The 25730-nt window shown below is 39.2% G+C and overlaps 1 protein-coding gene and 1 long non-coding RNA gene across 4 annotated transcripts; both read left to right on the top strand.

Annotated features, from left to right (window-relative positions):
• The first annotated feature begins 795 nt into the window (after window positions 1–795).
• LOC145458357 (uromodulin-like) lies at window positions 796–18380 on the top strand. 2 transcript variants are annotated; one of them, XM_080336706.1, is made up of 9 exons: window positions 796–852; window positions 12580–12674; window positions 14366–14428; window positions 14592–14779; window positions 15500–15687; window positions 16395–16649; window positions 17165–17336; window positions 17393–17663; window positions 17880–18380. In XM_080336706.1, the coding sequence occupies exons 3-9, from the start codon at window positions 14377–14379 to the stop codon at window positions 18062–18064; spliced, it is 1311 nt and encodes a 436-aa protein (XP_080192832.1). In that variant the 5' UTR covers window positions 796–852; window positions 12580–12674; window positions 14366–14376; the 3' UTR covers window positions 18065–18380. The 2 variants fall into 2 exon arrangements, with proteins under 2 accessions (XP_080192832.1, XP_080192831.1); XM_080336705.1 differs by lacking the exon at window positions 796–852 and having other exon boundaries at window positions 12572–12674.
• Window positions 1366–3888, top strand: LOC145459219 (uncharacterized). Of its 2 annotated transcripts, XR_013921311.1 has the most exons (4): window positions 1366–1488; window positions 2974–3029; window positions 3364–3553; window positions 3615–3888. It is a non-coding gene; the product is annotated as an uncharacterized LOC145459219 (long non-coding RNA). The 2 variants fall into 2 exon arrangements; XR_013921310.1 differs by having other exon boundaries at window positions 3364–3885.
• Window positions 18381–25730: the final 7350 nt, after the last annotated feature.

Genomic DNA, 25730 nt, shown 5'->3' with positions numbered 1-25730 from the left:
GTACATACCATAAATCGTTCAATTAACAAGCAGTTTCATAAGTTGCCGATGTTAATCTTGCGGCATTTTTATTACTATAACAACCAATTGGAAAATCCATCACAGATTTGTAGATGTTCTACTCGTGAAATCAGACAAAGAGATCATAAACTATCGAACCAAAGTGTGTTCGACGTGATGCAATACTACAAAAGCTTCCTGGCACTTCAAACGATATACGATATTACTACATCAGCAGATTTACATACCAAATTAGAATCGGTAGAAGCATCCCATCATGTACAAAACCTAATTCAACAGATGTAATTGCCTGCGAAGGACAGCACCGCGAGCGGAGATAAACATCATAAAAATCACAGTCCATTTCCGCGCAGTATTCCGCAACTCAATTAGTAGATGATGAAATTTTGTGATTGCGTTACTGATCGTTCTGTCGGGCATGCGAAAAGAGATACTGGATTGGTAGACATTTGGCAGCTTTAAATATTGGGACGCTTTTGAATTCTGCTTTTCGTAAACACGTGGATAGTTTAACTGCAGTGCCATTTTAGCCTAATGAATGCAGGTCGCTATAGTTTGTCTTCTATGATGCTGAATGAAATATGTTCAGATTGTCTCCTAATACAGGGAAGCCATTCTAGTTAGCGTCACATTTATATCAATAGGAATGATGATGAAGACTGGAACTATTGCATCCTCGTCATGGCGTCAAAGCCGAATTAAGACATCACAGGTGCATTGGTGTTGCGTTTTGAACTATTGCATCCTCGTCATGGCGTCAAAGCCGAATTAAGACATCACAGGTGCATTGGTGTTGCGTTGTTCATGATTCAAATTGTGGACGCCACAAGGGTGAGTTTTAAGGCCTTTACGAATTCCGTGTCTATCGACTAAAGTTTAATTCGTATCTCAAGCCTTGTTACATTAATAGCAACGCTATCCTGATTGCATGGTGATTAATGAGACAAGATTTCCATTGTACACTGTAAATCCGCAAGGTCGTATTGAACACTTCATAACACTTTTTTCTGCGTACAGACACACTTTTTGGGCATATAAACGCATTGGGCCATTATCGTCGCAACGCTTATGCGTATTTCTCCGTTTACTTGTAACACTTCGCCACTGCAGCTTATTTTCAAGAAAATTTATACTTGATAATGTATCATCAATTTCGCATTGATAAACCATTGGTACGCTTGGAGATCACATTAAATCATGTTATATGTAAAATAATATTACTCACTTGACCCAGCACTAAGTTTAAGGGTAATATTTCATTGAAATATACATATTCCTCCGTGACGCAGAGGGGTCACAACCTTCGTTACGGTAGAGCGCGCTCGATATCAGTTTGGATTTGAATTAGTGGTTCGTCAGGCTTCAGGCAGAGAGTAGGGTACACGATAAAACTTGGCGAAATGGATATATTGAAGCAGTTTCTACTACCTGATGGCGTAAAGGATCGTAACATCCATGTACTGTAAGGTATGGAAATGCGGTAAATGTTATTGAATATATGTAATGTGAGAATAGTCATAAAATGAACTCGTTTTGACATTGTAGTAAGGTCGTTTGTTTTAGATGTTTTAGTAGGCTACTGATATCGCTCATTCATATGAATGTTCTTTAGATGTTTTGTAGTATATGATTCGTCTGATCTTATTGCTGGATGATCGAGCTTCGAATCTGATAATATATCATGCTGCGAACAGGTCCAGTACTACGGTACTGATGGGAAGCTGCTATAGAAGTAACTTTTTTGACATAAGGATAAAGGGATGTTCTCTTTATCCACACTGAAATATCCCTATGTAGGCGATATTGTGGTCCATTGTGGACAAGTACTGCAACGTCAGCAATTGAATGCCGGTATGACAGTCATGCAACGGTTTTCATTGTTTTTCAACTGCAACACATTTTACACTGTCCTGTTTATTCTAAGTGGTAAGGCGTTAACTAAAGCGATTTTTTTGACATGTCAAAATAAGGTCAGAATTTTGTCAAAATTGCACCGTTAGGTCAAAAATTGCCAAAATTCTTTACAAAATCAAAATTTTGTTGGCAACTTGCATTTCGTTTGTATCATAGATGATTGCACTATAGAATGTACATTCTATAATTGCACTGTCGGTGAACTTATCATTTTACAATTTACATCTTGTAGCCCACTTTATAGTCCCACCGTTGTAGACGGACCATCGTCTGGTCATTGTGAATCATAAATTGTCAAATGAAACAAATACTCAACATAGTCTATTGCACTATCCTAATTGAAGCAAGACTGCGTGGGCATTGGTTTTTCTATTAGAAACCGTATGATGAAAAATTGCGATGTAGACAACTTTGTCATAATGAGAGAGAGAGTGCAGTGGACGCACAACTTCAGTGTTGCCGGCCAACAACTGCAGCTGGTGAACGTTCTTTCTTAATTCTTGCCACGCTACTTAGTTAGGACAGACACTTTCTACCCGAAAATGTAGGAAAGTATCTTTCGTTGTACTACAACAAATTTTTAATTATTTCTACCATAATACGAGATGTAACTAATACTAGAATTATTCATGGGTCGAGATTTCGATAAAATAAGTTCTTTTTCATGTAAAAATTTGTCAATTTTCATGCTAAAAGATATTTTTCAGGTCAAATTACTTCGGAAGAACAGACAGCCCCAGTCAGAAATAAAGATAAGTTCCGGTAATACAATTCTAACACTATGTGAGAAACACCTAATTTAAGTACATGGGGTCAAAATTAAGTTTTTCATCATCAAAATATGTGTGAATTTGAATTTTTTACTCAAAATCTTACCTTTTTAGGTCCAAAAAATCGCCCCAATAATAGCACAGCCAAACAAACAATCTTTTCAACAAACCATGGATCACAAGGGGTAGTATTTGTTTTGCCCAATCCCTCATTTGACTTTTCTGAGTTTATTGTGATACGGTAACTGAACTAAACTCTATTTTGCAGGTAGTATGTATTGAACTTGGCACCTTTTTGATATGCATTTGCTGTATGGAATACTGGTAAGCATCCCGGTGTTTTGTAAAGTGAACTGGTATATCCTTAGAGAATGAATTTGATTATGTTGCAATCGGTTATCTTTGTGATAAAGATTTTTATGAATGTTTGCTGATAAAATTTCACAGAAATTGTTAACAATTCAGGAAGTATACTAACTGTGCCAGAGTAAAATTGGTGGTAACGTCATGTGCAACTTTCTATTCCATTAAAGACACCCTTCTGTCACGTACAACTTATTGCAGAAAAAAATAACTGTATCCAGTATGATATCTGCGTGATTACTGAGCAGTTCATTTGTATTGCGAATTTTCGCAACAAATATTTTCTTTTCGATAGTCTTGGATTGATCCTCAAATTCGTCCAACTGATGTCTACTCTTTAAAAAGAGCCCCCTGGGTCTACCGTACCTGCGCTATCAGACAATGTTGACAGTGACGTGAGGAGTCGTTCGTAACGGGTTTTGTGCCAGCACAGTCATCTTATGCGATGCAGACCTTCTCAAGAACCCATGGATACATGTGATTATGTAAGCCTATTTATTCAATTTATATATCACCATTGATTATGTAATTTGCTGGTTTTTGCAGTCCTACTTTTCTCACGAACTATCTCGCAGAGTAGCTTACGGACTATTCGATATGAGCTGAAAAAGGCTTCATCTGTATACACTGTACAGTGTACAGTGAACTGTATACTCTGAACACTGAAAAGGGATGTAGTTGAAAGTAATGAGCTCGTGTAACTTGTACTTTAACTATTGCTTACTGAACTATAATGGACTAGGTCAGTGGTTCTCAACCTGGGGGGTTGAGCACCTCTCCTGCGCATCTGTAACCTATTACCTGTGTGAAATATTTATATTTACTTGTGCATAAAATTTACAATTTTCCTTTGGTATTTATTGTATTTTCTAGGAGCAGCAATTGGATTCAGTGTTGCCACTCTAGGTTCCCGGAAAAACACAAGATTATGTCGTGAAAAAACACTAGATTGGCGAAAAAAACACTAGATTCGTAAATTACAGGAAAAATTTGCCGTTGCCAAGTAATCATTATGACCAAGGTACAAATCCATAGATAAGAAGTGTTCCACACATGAATTTGATACATATGCATGATATACTGCATGATTATTCAATGAAAATTAATGACACGAATTCAAAAGCACAAAAAATCAAATATTGTCGCTTTCGAATTGTACAGCATCACAAAAATTCTCTTTCGATTGTACATCATCCATCAAACAGGAGTATCTTTTGTGTGGCATCTTGCTCACTACTGTACATTAGGGCTGTTCAAAAATAACTTTTCCCCCGGATTCCAGCCATTCACTGATTAAATTGTCAGGTTACCCTAAGAAACGCTGCACACCAAATTTGGTTCAATTCCAACAAGTATAAGACTCCGCAGATCTAATTAAAAATTTTAATTTATTAGGAAAAATTGAAAAAAAAAAACATTTTCAATTTTTTTGTCAACCCCATGAAATTGATGAGCTGTCTTCAATGACGATGCAAAACAAGTTTGAGTCAATTCCAACTAGTAGAAGCGGAGTTATTTGAGTTTTTCTTTGATAATTATGGGATAATCCTTGATCGGTGGATAATCCAAGAATTATCATCGAAAAACTCAAATAACTCCGCTTCTACGGCTTGGAATTGAGTCAAATTTGTTTTGTATCGTTTTTGAAGACAGTGCGACAATTTCAAGGGGTTGGCAGAAAAATTTGAAATTTTTTTTTTGTATTTTTGAGCAAATTCAAAATTTTTAAACTCAACGAAATCCGCGATTATCGGTTGGAAAGAATTCGAATTTGGTATGCGTCGTTTTTTAAGGCAACCTAACGAATAAATCACGTAGCCAGCAAGATTCAGGAAAAAAAGTGATTTTTGAACAGCCCGCGGTACAGCATACTTCATTTCCACGAATGCAGTGGAATGTGGCAATGCCAAGAGATTCGTCATGAGCTTCCCCAGTAAAGGGAATTTTGATTCACCGAATCCATTGTGCACAGATTTCAATTTTTGCAAAAATTCTGTTGGAGAGCATTGACTGCTAACCTGCAGCTTATTTTGCGATCTTGCCAAAGCAGCCCATTCTTCCGACGAATCATCAACTTCATCAAATAATATCACAGAGTGAAATTGCACAGCTGGAGGAATGATTAATTTTACTATTCTTTGTGTTGATAAGGCTGTTAACGGATTCCAGACACTAAAGTATGCTGTGTATATCTGAGTATATCTGCGTAAGTAAATACTGAATGCTGGTAATGTCTTATTTTGTGATAATATTGTTGATGTACAACGTTCTTTCGAGTTCTCCACTACTTGCTGACGATTATACTATATATTAATATATTATATACTATTAAATTTTATATTGAAGTTTTGTACCTCGAAGAAGCTGTTCGAATATTGAATAGTTCCCTTGTATTGCAAATTTTTAAAACAAGTATTTTCTTTTCAACAGTCTTAGATTGATCCTCAAATTCATCCAACTGATGTCGACTCTTCGAAAAGAACCCTGGTTTCACCGTGCCTCTGCTAACAGACAATGTTGATAGTGACGTGAGCAGTCATCTGAACAGATTTTGTACCGGTGCAGTCATCTTTTGTGATACATACTTTTGCCTCAAGAACCCATGGAAACATGTGATTATGTAAGTCTATTTATTCATTTCATATATCACCATTGATTATGTAATGTGCCGGTTTTTGCAGTCCCAATTTTCTCAAAAAACTATCTATATATGCTATATTAGCTGAAGAGAGGCTTGATCTGTGTACATTGAACAGAGGTGTTGTTGAATGTGAAGAGCTGGTGTAACTTGTATTTAAACTACCGCTTACTGAACTATACTTGGAACATCAAATGGAGATCATTTCCCATGTCGTGCTAATTCCAATTAATTTTGTTAATTAAATTTAATCAGGAATGAAGGATTTTGAAAGATTGAGAACAGTTACAATTACCGCAATGAAGAAAAAGTAATCAGCACCTTCGATAAGATGTCACAAAGTTTTCGTACTAAAGACAATCAATGTGTCCTTTGTCTGGTATATTTTCTCGTCTCAATTCGAAGCACCTATAAAATCTTGGAATCAAAGTTATATGTAAAGCCTACCATATGTCAATTATAATAATGGAAAACCGAACCCATAGGGATAACAATTCTACTACATTTATTGTCGGATCTTGTTTGCAATCAATTACATTTTCAGCGAAACGAGGTTGATGAAGTCAACTGTCATCTCAAAGCCAAATTGAGACACAAACGAATATAATCCAAGACCCAAGCGCATGTCTTATTGAAACAGGTACCGTAATCTTTCTTTTTTGTGGACCATACAAATTTACATAGACCTGCGACGTTCTGCTATAACTGTCATTTTGAGTTACAGTTCTGCATTCTCACTGTTGCCTGTGCGTCTGAATGTCAATGTAAATGTCAAAATGGCCGAATTGAAAAAAAACGCAGACCTGATTCAAGATGTTTTTATTAGTCGTGCTAATTTTAGTATGATGAAATTCTGAATCTGTACTTTTACTAGACAATGACAGTTCAATTCACAGACATAGCAGAGTGTATTACCGTGACCTGTTCATACAGCCAGCGGCCTGAACCACTGCACATGGTGGAGTCAGTTTTGAAACCAATATACAAGAGTTATTATATGATCAACTCCAAGATACACCAGAAACCGGAACACTTTCAAAATGAGTTATCATCACTCTTACTGGAAGACTCGAGGTTGACTATCAAAGTTCTAGAATATTCCAAAGATGAGTACAGCAGCTTGTACAATATGTATAATATATAAAAACAGTTTAACAATGTCTCAAGTGACATGAAAATCATCATCTTCAACAAAACATACAGTTATGAGGTATATGTGAATTATATAGCTGAATTGCTGTAACTGATTCACTTTTGAAACAATCCAGGCCTATCGTTTGTTGTAGTGTTGAACAGGAAGATACCCGTTCCACCAAGTTCATGACATAAAGGTTTGTGATGATGTACTATGATGAAAGTTCAATCATTCTCTCTTCCTCATCATAATTGTGCTACGTTCATATTGAAATTAATTGATAGATCCCGCCGACCATGATTTTGTTGGTAAAGCAGCAATGTAACAAATTGTAACATGCAAGTTGGCATTGCAAACTTGGTAAAACTAACCAACATTTTCAATGGCGCTATAAAAATCAATAATTTGCCTATAACTTTTTTTCTGTACATTTTCAAGACAAAGTTCTATGGCAGTGAGATAGAAACATGGTGCTTCCGCAGCTTTTAAGCCCAAAACTAGCTTTCTAGCATAAGCGGTTATTGAGATATGGCAAAATCAGCTATTTTCGGCTCGTTCGGTGAAATTGCACGGCCACTAGAGGGTGCAAAAACCTGAAATTATGATAGAAGTGATTCATTTGAGATTTGGGACCAAATATCAAAGGCACTTTTTGAAATTCAAATTTTTCTTTTTTTCACTCCACCCTATTTTACATGTATCCGAACGCCTTTCCTAAGCTTGTGTAACCTGCGTGTGTGAAATCTTTATATTTATTTCTGCATAAAATTTAGAATTTTCATTGACATATTCAAAACTTTGGAATTTATTCACATTTTCAAGGAGCACAACTTGGAGTCGACCAGTAGAAAAGAAACAAACGCCATGGCACGCCACGAATCAGAGATTGACCGAGCCTGGATTGCAGCTGATGGCAAGAATATAAAACTGCTTCAGTGAAAATGGAGTATTCAGAAACATTCTTGACGTTTTGAGCTGCTACGCATTGGATTGTCATACCCTAAAGGAGTGGTTGTCAAACAGGAGAAAGCATTTGAAGCGACGTGAAGCCGCTGTAAACTAAAATCTTTTTCGCACATGCATGCATGGCAGCTTGTAGTTATTTCTCTCTGTATGGTCAGAATTTAATATTTGAATATTCTCTCATCAACAACCGTTACCGTCACTGCCATCCAACTATCCGTTGGGATTTCTAGCGTTCTGGTTGCTTTTTTAAATTTTATAATACAACAAGGAGTGTGTGAAATGTTTTGCTATCATATGGGAGCGTGTCCAAAAATTTTTAAGAACCACTGCCCTAATGACTTGTATGGACTCAAAGAAACGATTTCTTTGTTATTTAAACAAAAGTGAATGGCATTAAGCTGATATAAATACTACTAATGCAAGCCCTACGATATTTTAAGCAGGCCCAATTTCATTAAGAGTGAAAAAATACTTATGGTTGTTTATCGTGGTAGTGGTAGTGATACTGATACATTCATTGTTTGTTTGTTTACAATAAAATTAGAAATTTACAAGCCATAATTTGAACAGTTTTAAATAAGTTGTAATGATTTGTGTTGATCATGTTTTCCGCTAACGGGCGTAACCAATGAATTTGATTCCATGACCCTGTCACGAAAGTTCAGGATACTAAATGATATTTTTTATCACTATCCCTAATTCCCTATGCATTCATTTTCATCATTGAGCGATTTGCATGATATTTGTAGTAAGTTTGCTCTTAATCATTTGTGATGTTCGTAATTTCATCGACTCTTCCGGGAACGGTTTCAACTGCTGATCTGAATTTATGAAACCCTGTCACAGCAGCTATTGGAAATTTCAATGTTTGCACGTATTTAATCACCCAGGTTGGGTATTATAAGCGTCATTTATTCATGAATCAATAAAATCTGATTTTACTTTGAGCCCTGCGTTCCGGTGACTAGTCAACCAGCCACTTTGAGACTGAACACTTTTTAGGTAAACACCTTAAATTTGAACACTTCGCAACACTTCTAGGCGTTCAATTTTTGGATCACGTTTCGTGTTCAATTTTCCGGGTTGAGCAACACTTCAGAATTTACAGTGTAGTCAGGGTCATGCTTGTGTGTTATAGCATGCATTTACTACGTTACAGTTTTTGCTCAGCTTCGTGGCATTCTGGCCATGTGAAATGGTAGGTACTAGGTATACGGTATTCATATCGTTTCAACACAGTGGCCAATGGCCATTCAATTCTTTCGCGTCATCAGTAGAACGTAGGCTCCAGGTATTTGTACTCCCGGGTTATACGGTTATATCAATCACAATGGCTTTTGCCGCTTCTTCAATGGGGTTTCCACGAATACGCTGAAAGCAGAGAACGAAATCGAACTGCATACAGTAGTATATAGTTTATAGTCATTTATGATGATATATAGGCTCATTGCACAAAACCGTACAGCGTCTCAGCTGGGCCTATCGTAGGCCCCGGTCTCATCTTACCGAACGGCCTTCGTTGAAATTGAATGTAATCATGTAACTATACGCTTAATTTAGACATCAACGTCTTGTTAGAACGCAATCCAGCTGACTAGATGCGATGTGCAATTGTGCACTTTTTTACACATTTTCGCATGATCTCAGAACCTTAGGACTTCTCATCCTCGACAGTGTTAGAACAGCGATCGAAACTATAGATGTCACAGAAGAATAAGTCGCATTGTGATTCTATGAACGGACCAGGCCTATGGTCCATCCATCATATATATTCAAATTCCATTTGGCATTATAAGTTGATTCAAATTATGAACGGACTCTCCTTGCTATGTTTTATTGATGATCTGTCTTAGATGACACGTGCTCGGAAATTGCGAGCTTTTCGGGGGATTATATACCGGTCGCGAGTGTGAGGATATACCTGGAATTTTATGCATCTTCATGGATGTTCAATTGATTACGTATACGCTTTCGTTATGTAGTTTGAGAGGCTGTAAGTAAGATTGCATTTGTCGGTTACGTTGTAGATACATATTAAAACGGAATGCCAGCACGCCGTATCCACATTTCTTAGCTGTATCGTGCCATGACGTTATTGACATGTAAGAATAAGATGGTAGGTATTCCGGCAATAAACTCATCTCGATAGCGCTGTTAGAAGGTTATTTACCAGCGAATGGAAGTGTGCGATTTTTGAGTCTATTGAAATCAATGTAAACAACTCATGGCACTTAATAACAACCCCAATAAACGCTCACTTGATGAAGGAACTTACAAAAGAAGCCATCGATGCATAATGCATGCGTTCTTAGTTCTTACATATGCGCATTGCGCAATTCACGAATAAGATACATCCACCACACTGTCTACTGCGTGATACTTCCACAAACACAAAACCAAGTAACAGTTAGTTTTTTTGTTACCTGTCACCTATATGAGCGTTCTCGTGGAGCATTTTGATTATAATATAAGAATATTTAGCGCAGCGTGTTCGTGAATATTTGAGCACTGAGCATTTGGCGTTAAATCACACTAGGGATTTACTCGATATACCCGAGCAAACACAGCATTTCACATTTCACAACAAATTGGGTGATAATATGGTATACAGCCTTAATTACCAATTGATGTATGTATAATTGTATATTCAATACTTATAATTCATTTGGGATGCTGTGTGTTATCTGTGATGACGGTATCGACACGTAACGGGTACTCGGGTAGTATCTGACTTTGTTTGGCAAAAAAATTGGAATATTTTAAGTATTCATCCGTTATTTACGTTCGTTCACTGATGACGGATATTTTTTGTAATTTTACCAATGTCAGATAATCTTCAAATGTAAAACCAGTGTTTTTAGAAGACAGATACTGGCCATGAGAACCCTGTATGACCCACAATGAGCAATTTAAATTTTGACCCTGTCAATTTTAAAGTTAACTCTGTCTGTGATCTTATACTGCAATCCCGCTATATCAAGGCCATAAAGTATACCCGGATTAATATGGTGAAGTTTATAAGAATAGCCGTAACATTTTATGTTTTATACGATGATATCCCGTGTTTTTATTGATAACATTACACCATAACAGAACTGGCTCGGTATTCCGGTTCCACGATATTCCATCAACTTACTATAACTTGGTATATAATTCCTTCTAAAGCTCAAATAATTCGTTCGCTGTGCCGAAGTGATGTAAATTACGTCTTCATCAGAAATTTGACTATGCGAAATATGCCCTATTACGAAAACATGTCGCAATTTACAGCGTTGATTGCCGCGATTGTCGCAATTTGTTCACGGTGTCGCGATAATTAGCCGCATTTTCCGCGTCTATTAATGCAAAAATGGGTGGCAATTTGAAATCGTGTACGGTGCTATCCACCCGACTTTTGTTTTAAATCACCCAGTCTTTTAATTCCGATGGAAATGAAGGTCAGGTGCACGATAAAACGTGCTGCACGGAAGATTCAGTAATGGGATGAGCGTTGTCGCCTCAGGCGCAAAGCGTTTGTACAGTATTTCATAGACAGTATAAAGCGAAACCGACATACTTCTTTGATCCACAAATGAGAATGATATGATTTGCAGCATTATAGATTGTACTTAAGAGACAGGCAGGACTGTTTATAAAGTTAATTGGAACTTTCACATAAGTATTCGCTGTAGAAAGCAAGATTTGGGTTGGAAGTTCAGACTTGATAAGGGCTTGAATAAGAGTAGAACCATGATGTGTAACTGGGAAACACTATGTCGTAACGTCTTAAAATGTATTACTACCACCATTAGCATAGGCAAGGTGGTGCAGAACATTAATCAACACTTCGATCGATCGCGAATTTTTATCATTTATACTAAGTTTATGAAGAAAATATGGACTTTCGAGGCCGCTCTTGAGATGTAACTAAAATTAGGGACTATATTTAAGTCAATGTTAATGCGATCGCCGTACATATCGTACCTTCGAGCTCGTAAAGTATGCCTGTATATTAGTTTCAAAGTTATCGCTTGAATCCGCAAGAATAATTTTATTGCACTAAACATTTACTTCCATTCACGGCAATGCAGAACCCTTTGAGGGCGAGAAGCTTAAAGCTTATTTATACAATACTGCCTTCGGGTGCTGTGCATATTCTAACAGCGACTTTTAAATTTACGTTTGCGCACAAATCTTTCATGTGTCCCCAAGAATGGCTTGCCACTTCGCTAGGAAGTAGGTCTACGTAATAGCTCCTTCTCCAGAGAAGGAGGATCCTGTGATCACCACTCTGTGCAGAATTAGGCTACACATCCGATTCAGCGATGCTATCGCCGTAGCAGATCCCAAAATAATCGTTGTGCGAAAGGTCAATAGCAATTTAGATAATAGATGTCTTATTCTGAATGAAGCAACGTGGTATAAACCGAGATAGCGCAATGGGATGACCCAACGGACTCGGTGTATTGCTTATGCAACAAGTTTAAGCATATATGAACATGATACAGGGCTACGTGTGTGGCATAGTATTATTGTCATATTGCTGTCTAGCATTATTCCTCTCACCTATAATACACCGTAGTTTGAGATTGTTGGAATTATAGTCCCTGCTGTCCGTACATGGCATAGTTGGTCTATTTTAATGATATAGTTGCGTCACAAGTGTGTTAAGGGGACCATAACCGTCACCGTGTGATGTGTACTCTTCGTGTAACAGTGACTTGATAGCCAGTTTGGAACTCATTTACATTTCCCACCTCGTCACACTGAATATCCAATTTGTATCTTTACAGGTGCTGGAACATCGCAACCTATAATAAACTGAAACCATAAGTTTAAACGCACCGACGGAATTTCAATTAGGCGACGCCTGCGGGAGAAGCACCAAGTAAGAGCGCCATCACTTTTTCATCGCGAATTCCCGCATCAACACCGAAAATGGAAGTCTGCGTCATGGATCGTGCACAGAAACGCTCGATAGGCACTTTCCAAGTCGTGATTGTCCGTAATTTGTCTTTATAATCATAACTTGACAATGTGCAATTAATGTCGATAGTTGAATAGACGTATTGTTTGGGAGCTTATTAGACTACTATCCTCATTCTCGACTAGCATATGGCGCACATGGATTAATAACAAGGACCTACTCTATCTAATCACATGGAATTTTGAAATATACTAGTTTCTTCATGTGGATTTTCATTAGAATTCATTAATTTCTTAACGACGTCGGTAAAATCATTAGATCGTAGTAACATAGCTTGAGAGCGTTAAAAAAAATCAGAAATTAATATTTCATTTGTTTTAACTTGTAATTATCCCATTTTGATCACCGAATTTAAGACAATCCATAAACATGAATATTGCCCGGCTGGTTTATCGAATTATATTGGTAATTGGATCTGGAATAGCATGGAAAAAGGCCTGTAGAACGGGGAATTTCATTAGCTATATTTGTAAAGTATATAATATATACACCTGCAATGCATAATTCATAAAATTCACAAATCTTGCATCGTGGACGACCTCGTTTATATGTTTGGCCTACAGGATGACGGGAAAGCCATCGATTTAGTGAAATTCACATGCGCAAATATACATATCTGTTACGTAGTCATAAATACATGATTGTTGATTATTTCTCGTAATGGTTGTCAAGCTGAAAAACCTGTAAAATTTTCGGTCTTTCTTCGATAGGTTAACCAAAATTGGGAATCTCTGTAATTATCATCAAACAACTATATCAGTAAAAATTTTAGTCATCCAAAATCGTCACAAACTGGTGATGGCATTGGAATGTGCATAAAACAAACGATTTTATGATGGTAGTCGTTAGTGAAACTAGCTGCCAATGACGATCAGGCCTATTCATGTTTCTCCAATGCACTCGGAGCAAGGGAGAGGGATGCTCATTCCCACAATAATTGAAACAATTGAAAACCGTACCAGATAGTTCATCACATTATGTAACCAGACATTTAACTACATTTTAACGACGAGCAATAAATAATAGTATAATAATAATATTCAAAAGAAATTGATCGCTCAAGAAGACTGTTGTAACATGAACGTTATGATGTCACGCAATTCTCTTGGAAATAAGCGCTGGAAAGTCATATAGCGGTGCTTTTTACACCAACGGGTCGTAGGCTTGAGTCTCCAGAATGCCTTCCTAATTGGTGGAGGTTCGTCTTGGCGCCTCATCACCACGCAATTCGCATTAGAGCAGTCATATCATAGAATAGAATGAAAGTCGTCTGTGTTACAAGCCGACAGCTCAGGAGTCGGAATAAGATGACTAATGATCCTATGGTCATTGACCACAGAGTTCACAGCATCGCGATTACTAAAAACTAAACAACAACCTCGAGGCTTTGAACTGAACTTGACTCTTCTCAACGGATTATTCGCGACATCTAGCGGATTGTGATTGTTCGTATTTGAATTAGACGCGCGTTGTTCGTCATTGTATTGCACAATTGCGCATTTCCTTTCAGGAGAGATAATCTTTTTCGGATTGTATTACCATCAAACCAATTTACCTTATGAACCGCTTTAAATTACTATGTTTCTGTTTAGATATATCCAATATGAAGACTTTAACGATACTGGTCACCCTCGTGGCGACGGCTTTGTCTCAAGGTGAGCGAGATTACCTCTTCATTGCTACAGGAGTTTCCACCATTAGTAACCGTAATCGTTTCTTTATAGTACTATTATTGTCGTATTATGCGTTATTATTCTCAATTAGTATCCAGGGCACATTATACATCAATAGTTCAATATTCGTTGCTTTTCTCTGCAGAGATCCTTGAGGTAACATGTGGCCAAGATGCCATCGAAGCACGTTTCAACAAGCAAACGGCGCTTGCGGCAGAGTACACAATGCAAGAACTTCATTTCAACGATCCGAGCTGTATATTTGACAGCGAGGAAGGAGAATATTATGTAAAAAGAATCGAGCCTCTCAGCAGTTGCGGGACAGATGTCACGGTGAGACGATTACCAAGAAGTTCATGTCACCAACTCTGGACAGTTGCGGGACTAAATATGTTATCGAATATTGAAACCTGGGATTTGACTTTTTGTGGCAAACTTATTGAAAATGGATATGCATTGTGGTATGAGATGTTTCCCACGTGGTAAACTGCTGATAAACCTGGGCTATGCATAGTATACCCAAAATAGATTTATATACAATGCTCGAATGAACTACGAACTACTCTTATCAAAGTCCATGACACCGCGTAAACATTGTTGGTCAGATGTCTTACAGTAGAATGAATGAAAGCCATGACAATGTTGATTTACTACGGCAGGTTCTGATTACGTGTCATAAAGGCGTAATATGGGCTCATACTGTATAGGACATTAGGCCGAGGTGGGTTTTAGATTGCGGGACTGTTCTGCGGTCGTTTCAACATCCTCCTATGCTGTCTGTTGGTTATATGGTGTTGTGTCTTTATGTATATCGTATTTTACATTGTGTGTCTTGAGCAGATGAAAATGTTTATGCCTTAGATTATCTAATGCCGAATTCACCAAGAACCGAAGGTGACCGTTGGGTTTCTACTAGGAAATGACCTACTCTACTCCCCACTCATTTTCACTGACTGCGGGTGGATTCTTAGACGGAAATATTTTAGTCATTATGTCTCTATGCATGTTCCTATAGCGCGGCGCACACATGCATAATTATGCTATTATTTACAGGTCAACAAGACCCATGCCAAATACACCAACTCCATCTCATCTGGGGAGATCGAAACCGGACTGTCGTTTCCCCACGGTATCATCGTCGGCCAGCCTGAAAACAACCGGTTGATCAGTGTTTCGTACGAGTGCACTTACAAGATCGATCTCCGTGTCAGTTCGGCCTTTATACCGAACATAACTATACTGTGAGTCGACAGTCGATGTTACGCCTGAAGCTATTGTTCCACGTAGGCAAAATGCGAGGACCGTTAAGCGAATGCTGATCCGATACGTCGATAAAACGAAAATCCCGCTCAAAACACGTTATCACGATGGTTTCAATAAACAAGGATAATCTTACCTCAATCTGAGGAGACAGTAAAGGTTAAAACAGAGTTAAATTTGTTCAGAAATTTTCCTGACGAGGTCTATACGCGAGGAAAATTATGCCTTACCACTAGGTGACGCGATCATGAAGCCACGGTGTTTTGGCAATATTTGAGTTGGAATTCGCGTTATGCGATTGATTTCATCGACCTGCCACTGCATACCACGGACCCGAGAGATGCATTCTGGGGTGCCTAGTATCCCTACTTGTAAATAATCCTGAGAACCACCAATGTTTCGTGTTCCGAATGATGTAATCCAGCTTGTCCTATGGTGCATTTTTCAAGTAACCTATGAAAGTTATTCAATATTTGCTGCTTTAATAGGCCCACTCGTAATAATGTGACTGCATCGGTCCGGTTTCGAATATATAAAAATTTTGTTGCCACCACTTATCGGGATACAGCTTTGCATTCGTCAAGTCGTCACCGGACATCTTCAGAGTCTATAGCTCCCATAAAATATAACTCAGTATGTTCCGATGTTGGATTTGAATAGTACGAAAAACCTGTATTGGTATTTACAGAAAAATTCCCATTCCTGATGCCATCGGCGAGGGATTTTTCCAAGTGGCCATGGCCCTCTACGAAGACGCAACTTACCGTGACTTGAAAACCACCCCGGGGAGTGTGCCAATCTTGCAACCCGAGGAGACCGTGTTCGTCGGGGTCACCATGGTGGGCGAAACCAGCGAAGACGTGTTCATCTTAATGCGAAGATGCTGGGCTACCCCTAACGAAGATCCGGACTCTGAGCCATACTATGACCTCATCACTGACAGGTAAAGGAATTCGCCATTGAAGGAATATGAGATCGTAGTTTCGCCTCAACGCAGCGCATACTTGGACAGATCCTTTCGTTTAACCCATGCCTACGTACAAATGATCGACAAGCCGGCATTATCCCGTTAATTCATCGCGGATATACGACTGATAAGGACAAAAAAGGGTTATTTATCACGAACGAGCCTGAAGGCAACTCAGAACGCACAACTACGCCGAAAAATATATCTTCCTTGTACATCTTCATTTACCCGTTGCTTATCTACGTTCGTAAATTTCGATGTAACAGTACAAGACGCCGTCTTTGAGATAACTTGACGAGACGACAGTAGTATGAAAGGGTTAACTTACTGTAGCACAAACTGACGGAAAAAATATCGCTCCCGGCAATGACGCGCTAGTCGTAATTACTCTATCATTGCTATCGTCACTGCTTTCCACCATTCGGCAGAGCGACCGGTTGGAGATAGCGGATTACAGTCTTCGTTAGCTTACGCTCGATTGTTTCATATAGTTGTCCTGTGAAAGACGCCGTGCAGGGATCGTTGACTGTGACGCAGAATGGCATCGGGCAACAGGCCTTGTGGCAAACAAAGGTGTTCCGATTCGTCGGAGACGGCGATTCTTACCAGAACGTGTGGCTGCACTGCGACCTGACTCTGTGCGTTCAGCGGACTTGCGAACCGGTAAGGCGATATCATAATCTGTGTAATGCAATACTTAACTTATCGCGACTTCCAAGACGTGCTCGGCAAGGCGAAAGAGAAGCGTCGGTGATGGCGCGGAGCATAACATCGTGTCGGTCGGACCCTTCATGAAACAACCGAGACTACTGGAAGAGGAAAACTTCAACATCAACGAGGAGATCGTGACGGAAATTTTGATCAAAAATGAAAGCGCGCCCAAGTTAGACGAAGACGTGCGTCACCTGGACGACTCGGTTCGTAGGTTATCAGAAACCATGGAGAAGATCGTCAGTAAACTGGACGACAAGCCTGGTGTTGAAAAACACAGTAAGTCTACTCCTCCTTTTACGCGCTCGATGCACATTTAAAATGGTATGATTCATACGTATTGAAACATTACCTCCGGCAGCGCTTCAGCATTTGCCAGTTTTGTTGAAGAATTGCAGGTGGTAGGTGTTTATGCGTGCTTTCGCCGGGGTATATTTCATAGCGCTGCGAAGTTTAGAATCCCGCAGAATCCCGTAACATGACTCCATTTTTCAGCCGATGACAAGGAATGGTATGAGGACCAAACGTTCATCATCATAGCGGCGGCTGTCGTGGCGTTTTGCGTGCTCTGTTTTGCTATCGCCCTCATCGCCGTATTGATGCGTTGGAAGAACAACACCTCGAGGCAAGGCGGAAATGTGACGCCTACGGGGACCATAAACAAAGGCTTCAATATCTAATTCAAGAATTAAACCTGGTTCTGTGTAAACTGTTGTAGAACGTGTTCATTGCGTTGCGAATATAGACAAACCATTAAGTGTATGTACAGAGATTGTCTTTTTAGCTTCTTTTTTTATCAACTTGCACAGTTTATTGTAATTTAATGCTAATTTTCTGTCAGCTTCGCCGAGCGCCTGTGATAGTTCGTTTATTATTGTATTATAGTTGAAAGTATTGTAATATTTTTGTCCCATGAGTTTTTCCGCCTGAGGATGCACTTCATACTGGTTACGTACTGGGTTGAGTGGTGGTGGTGAAATAAAGTTCGGTGCTGTGGTTCGGCTTCGGCCTGGCGTTCAGAAGAGTTGCTCTGTAGCCGGAGGGCTGAGCGACCGACGTGTACATCTCAGCGAACGTAGTTCGGTAGCCTCGGGGCGGTGCGAAGAGTTTTTTCGATTCTTGGCGGGAAATCGATGAGCACGCCCGGAACACGCGAATCGGTATGGGAACAAGCTATTTCCACCCCGTCAGTGCTCCGCGCGGCCCGAGGGTTCAATAGCACTTTGCTCGGAGAGGTTGGCAGTTAGTATAGATATGTATCAATTATAGCGTAAATTGATGATCTAGCCAGTGGTTCTCAGCAAGGGGTCCACGAAGCCTCCTAATCTGCAAAATGGTAGATAACCTGGTTTGTATTTTTCTTCAAATTGAAGAAATCACGAGGTATAGTTTAGTTCCATAACTGCTAAAACTTCAGAACTCGCAGAAACAGAACGTTCGTCTGAGATGAAATATTCGACTGTGCAAACTCATTGTAATTGCCAATAGCCTACTGATTCAAACATGTTGCTGTTTAGAGATGTTTTGTTGGCGTTTTGGAAAAAAATTGTTTGCAAAAATCCATATCCTGTGATAAGTAGGGCTGGGCACAATGATTCGAGTACTCGAATCTGAATCGAGTAATAATTTTGATGATTCGAGTCGAGTAGTAAAATACGATTTTTTCGAGTACTGAAATTATGCGCTCTTCGCCACCGAAAGTTAATTTATCAACGAGAATTATAGTTTCGATACTAATTTTCACTGTTGAAGCCTTGAAACCTTGATTGGCCGTATTGTAGCATACGAAACATATCGTACAAAGCTACGAACGTTACTGGAAATAGCACATTTCCGAAGTCATGATCGTCCCGCAACATTGTCACCAAGTACAATGAAATCGGTATGGTCGGAAAAAGACTAAAGTATCTTTAATGTGATGGATAACGGGCATTATATTCTTCGCGGTTGCATAAAAGGTATATATTTGAACTTTTCCATATTACATTCTGTTATGACGTCATAACGAGTGATACTCGATTACTCGACTCGACTCGAAGCATATTGCGTGATTCAGAATCGAATCACTCAGGTACTCGATTTTGCCCAGCCCTAGTGATAAGCCGCTATTCCAGAAAAACTTCCAAGATGAACTGCTAGATAGAAATGACTATACAGGCTGAATATTATATGTTCATTAAAATTTTGTCTCAATTTCGGTGCCATATACATTGCGATTGCGATCATACCCAAAGGTGTCGTCAGAAGCGTTACACGTTATTACTTCATTCGCCAACACCCATAGTGGAGAGGCATTTTCGGCACTCCTTATCAAATCGACGGCGCGGATTTCCAAGACACGAATGCGTATATCAAGAAATGCAGCTACTGAATTCTCTTAGAAATACTAAGTCTTCCTAGATTCTACCTAAATAATATGATGGTATTATCAAGGATGGTCATTTTGTTGCTCTTTATGAGCAGCCTCCATGCAGTTGATATTTAAACAAGACAGATGACGGTTGCATGACAATTGGGCCAAATTTGAACTAAAACTGTGGGGGTCCACGGAGAAAAAAAAGCTTGACAACCACTGATATAGTGGCTTGCCTTGTACCGGTACCGTACTACGGCCCTGTAGTACGGTCCCGGTCCCCGAGGAGTTCGTTACTGGTCCGCGAAAAATGCCTATACCTTAGTAAAGTAAGGTTCCGAATTATAGTGATCTGATAAAATTGAATAACAAAAGTCCAGTTGATCTCTTCAATCGAAACAAACTGATGACGCATAAACGAATTAATCCAGAAGCCCACTGAAAAAAATTGACTCGAAAGGGGTTTAATTGCATGATGTGCGCGAATACAATCCTAGTTGTGCTACAGGCCCGGTATCACAGAAAAATTAGAAAGGCGTGCAGTCGTTATTCATACTGTTGAATTAAATCATCGCAAATCGTATCATGGCACATCAAGAGTTCGCTTTGGGCATTTCGATTCGTGAAATCTTGTATGATGCTGATTGCCGAGGTTGCATACTGATTTGAAAGTGAAATGACGAGATCGTATCTACGTTTTATCATAATCCTATAGGTAGGGTTGCATTTAAAACAAATGGTTGTTTAGAACACGTTACTTAAAACATGTTTTAAACAGTGTTTTAAACAATGTCCTTTTATAAAAAAATTTGTGTTTTTTTTTAGTTGTATAATTATACCATAATTGTGTAAATACTTAAAAAAAAACATGTTGTATGAGTCTACGGACCAGAGATGGAAGTCGGGCCGGGCTTTTCGGGTTCGGACCGGGTTCGGGCCCAAAGTTGTAAAAATTATCGGGATTGAATCGGGCCGAATAGTCACTACGAAAAGCATTGACTTCATATACAAATTTGATTTGCAATTTTGTTCGAAAGTGGCACAACTACATATAAGATACGCCAATACCGTATCACGTATAAGTATGGCAATATCTGTGAATAAATTTTATACGAAGTACGAACCCAAATAAACTTCATTATAAGACGGCCCGAAGACTATGATTGAATAATGAAACAATGTCAGCTAAATAGTAAACAAGTGTCCCAAATACGCCAGACATTGATCATTGTTCAGGCCACATTGTGACGAAAACATGACTTACGGATGGATGGATTACCATGCTGGAGCCTGGATTACTACCAATTTAGTTTTAATTTCGATGAGGCATGCTGAACTGAACAGCTAGAACAGTGGTTCTCAACCTTTTTGGCTTCGCGGACCCCTTTTGGCCGTCACGAACCCTCGCGGACCCCCTCAAGTATTAGTTCAAATTTAGCTCGATTATGGTGCAACCATCATCTCTCTTGTGCAGATATGAACTGTAGGCTTGTGATAAACTGCAACAAAATGACTTATTTTTAAATTAACATACTATTTATGTAGAAATTGGGTCGACTTTTATTATTTCAAAGCTAATTTTACAGCTGTATTTCTTGAAGTACGTGGTCGTGTCTTGAAGATCCGCGTCTTCGATTTGATATGAGCGATGAGTGCCAAAAATCCATTTCAAAAAAGATAGAGGCAATGTTCCCTCTAAGCTGCGCACGTGCGCAGTGTTGACATGGTCTCTGTGCATAGAACATCTAACTTGCGCACAAAAAAATCCGAAAAGATGACCCTTTTTTTAGTCGTTACACACTGTTGTGCAAGGGTCTGCGCAGTGACTTGATGAATGTGCGCATGACTCGAGGGAACGTTGGATGGAGGCTACTGCAATATTAACGCGGAACGCTTCCGACGATAGGCTACTTTTGGTGTGATCGCAACATTTATGGCACCAAAATGAACAAAAAAATATTATTAATGAACATATTACGTCCAGCCTCGTCATTGTTATGTGGCATCTCATCTTGAAGTTATTCTGGAATAGTAGTTATGTAAATCACAGGATAAAAATCAATTTCGTGGCGAGGTTCCAATCCCTTCATCGGGACAAATAAGACGAAATACTTCAGAAATTTTTATTTCAAACGACTGTTCACTAATTAGATGAGACTGACAACTTAAAATCGAAAAGGGTTTGCAAACATTAACGAAGTCACCCTATTTGACCTTACTATCTCCATATTTTCATTTTTTCCACAAACCCCACCAAAACGCCCCTAAACAGCAATATGTTTGTATCAGTAGGTTATTGGCAATTTGGCAATTAAAATGAATTTGCACAGTAGGATATTTCATGTGAGGCGATTATTATGATGATGTGAGTCATGAAGTTTTAGCAGTTGCGGTTCGAAACTACCTCATGCTTTCTCAAGCTATAAAAAGTTAAAATTAGGTTACCAATCATTTTGAAAATTTAGAGGTCTCGCGGACCCCCTGAAATTGCTTCGCGGACCCCTAGGGGTCCGCGGACCCCCGGTTGAGAACCACTGAGCTAGAAGCAGGTGATGAGACGACGGCTTCCGTTGTGGCACAGCAGAATTGATCGATAGATGTGTTACGGCGGTGTTAATATTTATGAAAGAAAGCTTTTAGATGCGCCATAGTGATTTTGTCGTCCATGGTGAATTGCTTTAGGTCTATACGGAAACTAACTTATATTGTATTAGGCTATGTGACAGCGGTAGTATTGTTATATAGCAGTGTTGGGATCAAGTCACTACCTTTGAGTCACGAGTCATTTCGAGTCATTGCGCATTTTGACTCGAGTCAAGTCAAGTCAATCGATTTTCAAAGCTGACTCGAGTCAAGTCAAGTCACTCGATTTTTGGAGGTGACTCGAGTCAAGTCGAGTCAAGTCAAGTCAAGTCACGAGTCAAGTCACAATTCAAGTCAAGTTGCCATTTCGAAGTATGAGGCATGATTGCATCATTGCATTTTGCTAGCTGTCTGAAATACATATTGAGTGGTCCCTGATTCTGAACCGCTAAACGAATATAGAGTTGAATATACACGCAAGAAGGCGCTGTATCGCTCACATATACGTAGAACTGGTAAACTACGTTGATAGTCACCAGCCAAAATAGAGAATAGAGAATTGATTGAGAACGAATTGATAAGAGGCAATACATTACCCATTTACAAATTGAGAGACGAACCCGACTGTATCCAGTAACTGTTGAGGCTATTGAAATAATCAATTCTTCGTATAACGTGTGAATGCAACGCCCTTTGTATGGATGACAGTTGACTTGTATTTTGAAAACACTATTTTTTCTCATCTTGGCCAATTTCATTCCTTTATTTCTTTAATTTAGTTTAATATTGAACCATTTAATACAGTTCACATTTTGCAAAAAGGATGGTGGAACTAAGTTAACAGTGGGGCTGTTTTCAGCGTATTCTCATTCAGATATATTAAGTTATCTTGCCATATGCAAGATTGCCATCGAAAGAAAACAAAGCGAGAGCATTGAAAGCGTCGAAAAGCTCGAAATTTGAATCGTATATCAGCTTATTTGCTCGCAACAGTTGAAAATTGCTATTTGAACTTGGTTTCGGGCGGAAACGGGCTCAAAACTCGACCGTCGGGTTCGGGCCGGGTTCGGGCTGAACTTGTCGGGTTCGGGTCCGGCTCACCCGGCCCGCTTCCATCTCTGCTACGGACGATTACCACCCGATATAGCCGACGTATGCGATACGGGATGGTTGGAACCCTCGATATGGTCGGTTCAACAGCTATGTACGTAGATGCAGATCATTTGTAAGGAATGCAAGTTCTGGTGATGATGACCACTGACCGTAAAATGCTGCATGACGATGTAGTTCTGGCGTTAAAGGTAATTTTGGTCCGTATATGACGACAGGAGTCGGAAGCCTATTTGGTCAAAGGAGCTATATATACCCTGTATTTTCAACTGTCAATGTCAATCCACTATGACGTCCCAATTGAATATTAATGAAGTCATTGCATTAAAACATGCAAACAAAAACATGCTTTAAACAAGGGCCTTGTTTTAAATATGTTTGTTTTACATTGATTTTTGTTATATATGCAACCCTAATCCTAGCACGATAATTGTCGATGTCGCGCCTTACATTGAATAACAACCTTATATATAAGTGTATCAGCTGCAATAAAGTTTAAAAAATGTTGAACATCTGTGATTTTGACGACCGGTCCGAGAAAAAAAGGTTTCCGAGCCCTCTGTAGCCAATGACTGGAAATTGTCAAGTCAATCAACACTGTAAGGTCGGATCTAGGCTAAACCATGCTAAGGTTGAATGGACTCGCTAGATCGAGTAAGTTGAGCTTGCTGGCGTTATATTTCAGTGTTTTTCCCCAGACCACAATCGGTTTCGCGAGCACGGCGAGACAGTGTTGTAGCCTATACGGTAATAATGCCCCATTGTACCTACTACAGCTATAGCTGTTGGACATTTTCCGGCGGTACAATGTGTTGTGCGGCAAAGCTTCAAAAATGTAGGAAATGTACGCGTAAATAAAATCCTGTTTAAGGGTGAGCAAGCAGCTATGGCAGGGGTCCCTAACCTTATTTTGACCGTGGCCCATTTTCTGGTTTCAACAAGCCTGTAAAGACATGAAATCGCGGGAAAAGCGAAGAGAAATTTAAAGTTCAATAATTCTCCTCTAAAATTACTAACCAACTAATTGTGGGCCCCCCTTATAGAGAGCCCCCTCGGAATGCTGTGCCAGCTTGGGGAGGCCCGGATATAACCTATACAACCCACAACTCACGATCAGGAGGCGGGGCAAAGATCTCCTGGGAGATTACATTCTATCGAGAACGTATAGTGTTCGTCATTCTTTTTCCAATGGCGCGTCCTTGCGTACGTACTTGTGACTTGCAGTCGAAACTCTAGCTATATCGGCTGTCGCTATCGTAGGTACCGTATGAGTGGAAACTATAGGAATACATATATACTGCGTCCGGTTGTCATTGGCAGACATGGGTAATCGCGATGTGAAATCTAATACGATTATTGAGGCATTTACAGCAATCGTAATCGCAAATGATTGCAATTATAAAAAGTACAAAGTAATCCTATTCGATTATTTTATCTATCCAATCAATTTCTTTATAGAAGGAAGTTACTAAACTTATATTTCCACTATCATTACATAACCTGGAAATAGTTAGGCGTATCATGTTATTGACAGCAGAAAAGCGTCGGATTTGTAAACGTCACTGATCAGTGATCATTGTTAGGCTACATATTACAAGTATTATTACATGCTCTATTATGCTCGTCATTGCGTTATGCGTCGTCAGTATATGTTCAATGTGGTAGTATGATTGGAAAATCCGCCGCCATGCCGAATGCCTGGTCATCAATAGATACTGCTGTGAAGGTGGATGATATCAACCACTCTGCTAAGATTCAAACATGAACACAATAATTGATATTTGTTATGCTTATGGGCAGTGTGAACGTTGCCGCTAAGCGAGGAGGAGTAGGTCTACGTACGCTTGTTCGGACAAATGGCCCTAAACCGATTTCAGATTCAAAATTTTGTAGCCGTCAAATAAAACGTAACGGTTGTCAAGTGAATAGAAATCAACGATTGCTCGTATAAAAATAACAGAACTGTTCTGTAGCGTTACTCGTAACGGTGGCTCGCAATATCCGCAATATCAGTAATGTTCGTAATCGGAGTTTTTGTATATTCTTCTTATCTCATTTTCCTATGGTCCCACCAGACGGGGCCACCGACCGTTATTTCGCGAAAATATTGAATCAATGACCATATTGTGACCTTACAAGCTAATTACGACAAACTTTTCGAAAACAATCTTCTTTTAATGCTGTATCGTCTTCAAGTATGTGTCCAAGGAAGCAAAATATATGTAATCGCGAATAGTCGTGAATACTTGTTAATGTAATCTTAGTCGTAACCGACTATACTGCGAAACATCATCGCACGA

This window comes from Botryllus schlosseri, chromosome 16, assembly GCF_051294905.1.
Source record: "Botryllus schlosseri isolate E-star chromosome 16, Bs_hap1, whole genome shotgun sequence".
Classification (NCBI taxonomy): Eukaryota; Metazoa; Chordata; class Ascidiacea; order Stolidobranchia; family Styelidae; genus Botryllus; species Botryllus schlosseri.
Note: the sequence above shows the minus strand (reverse complement) of the source record. Positions and strands in the feature narration are given on the sequence as shown.

What these genes read in the sequence shown, in the direction of transcription:
- LOC145458357 (XM_080336706.1), top strand. Translation starts at nt 14,377, where the DNA reads ATGAAGACTTTAACGATACTGGTCACCCTCGTGGCGACGGCTTTGTCT. An exon ending in ATACCGAACATAACTATACT is followed by an intron (nt 15,688 to 16,394) that starts GTGAGTCGACAG and finishes TGGTATTTACAG; the next exon opens with AAAAATTCCCATTCCTGATG. An exon ending in GCCTGGTGTTGAAAAACACA is followed by an intron (nt 17,664 to 17,879) that starts GTAAGTCTACTC and finishes TCCATTTTTCAG; the next exon opens with CCGATGACAAGGAATGGTAT.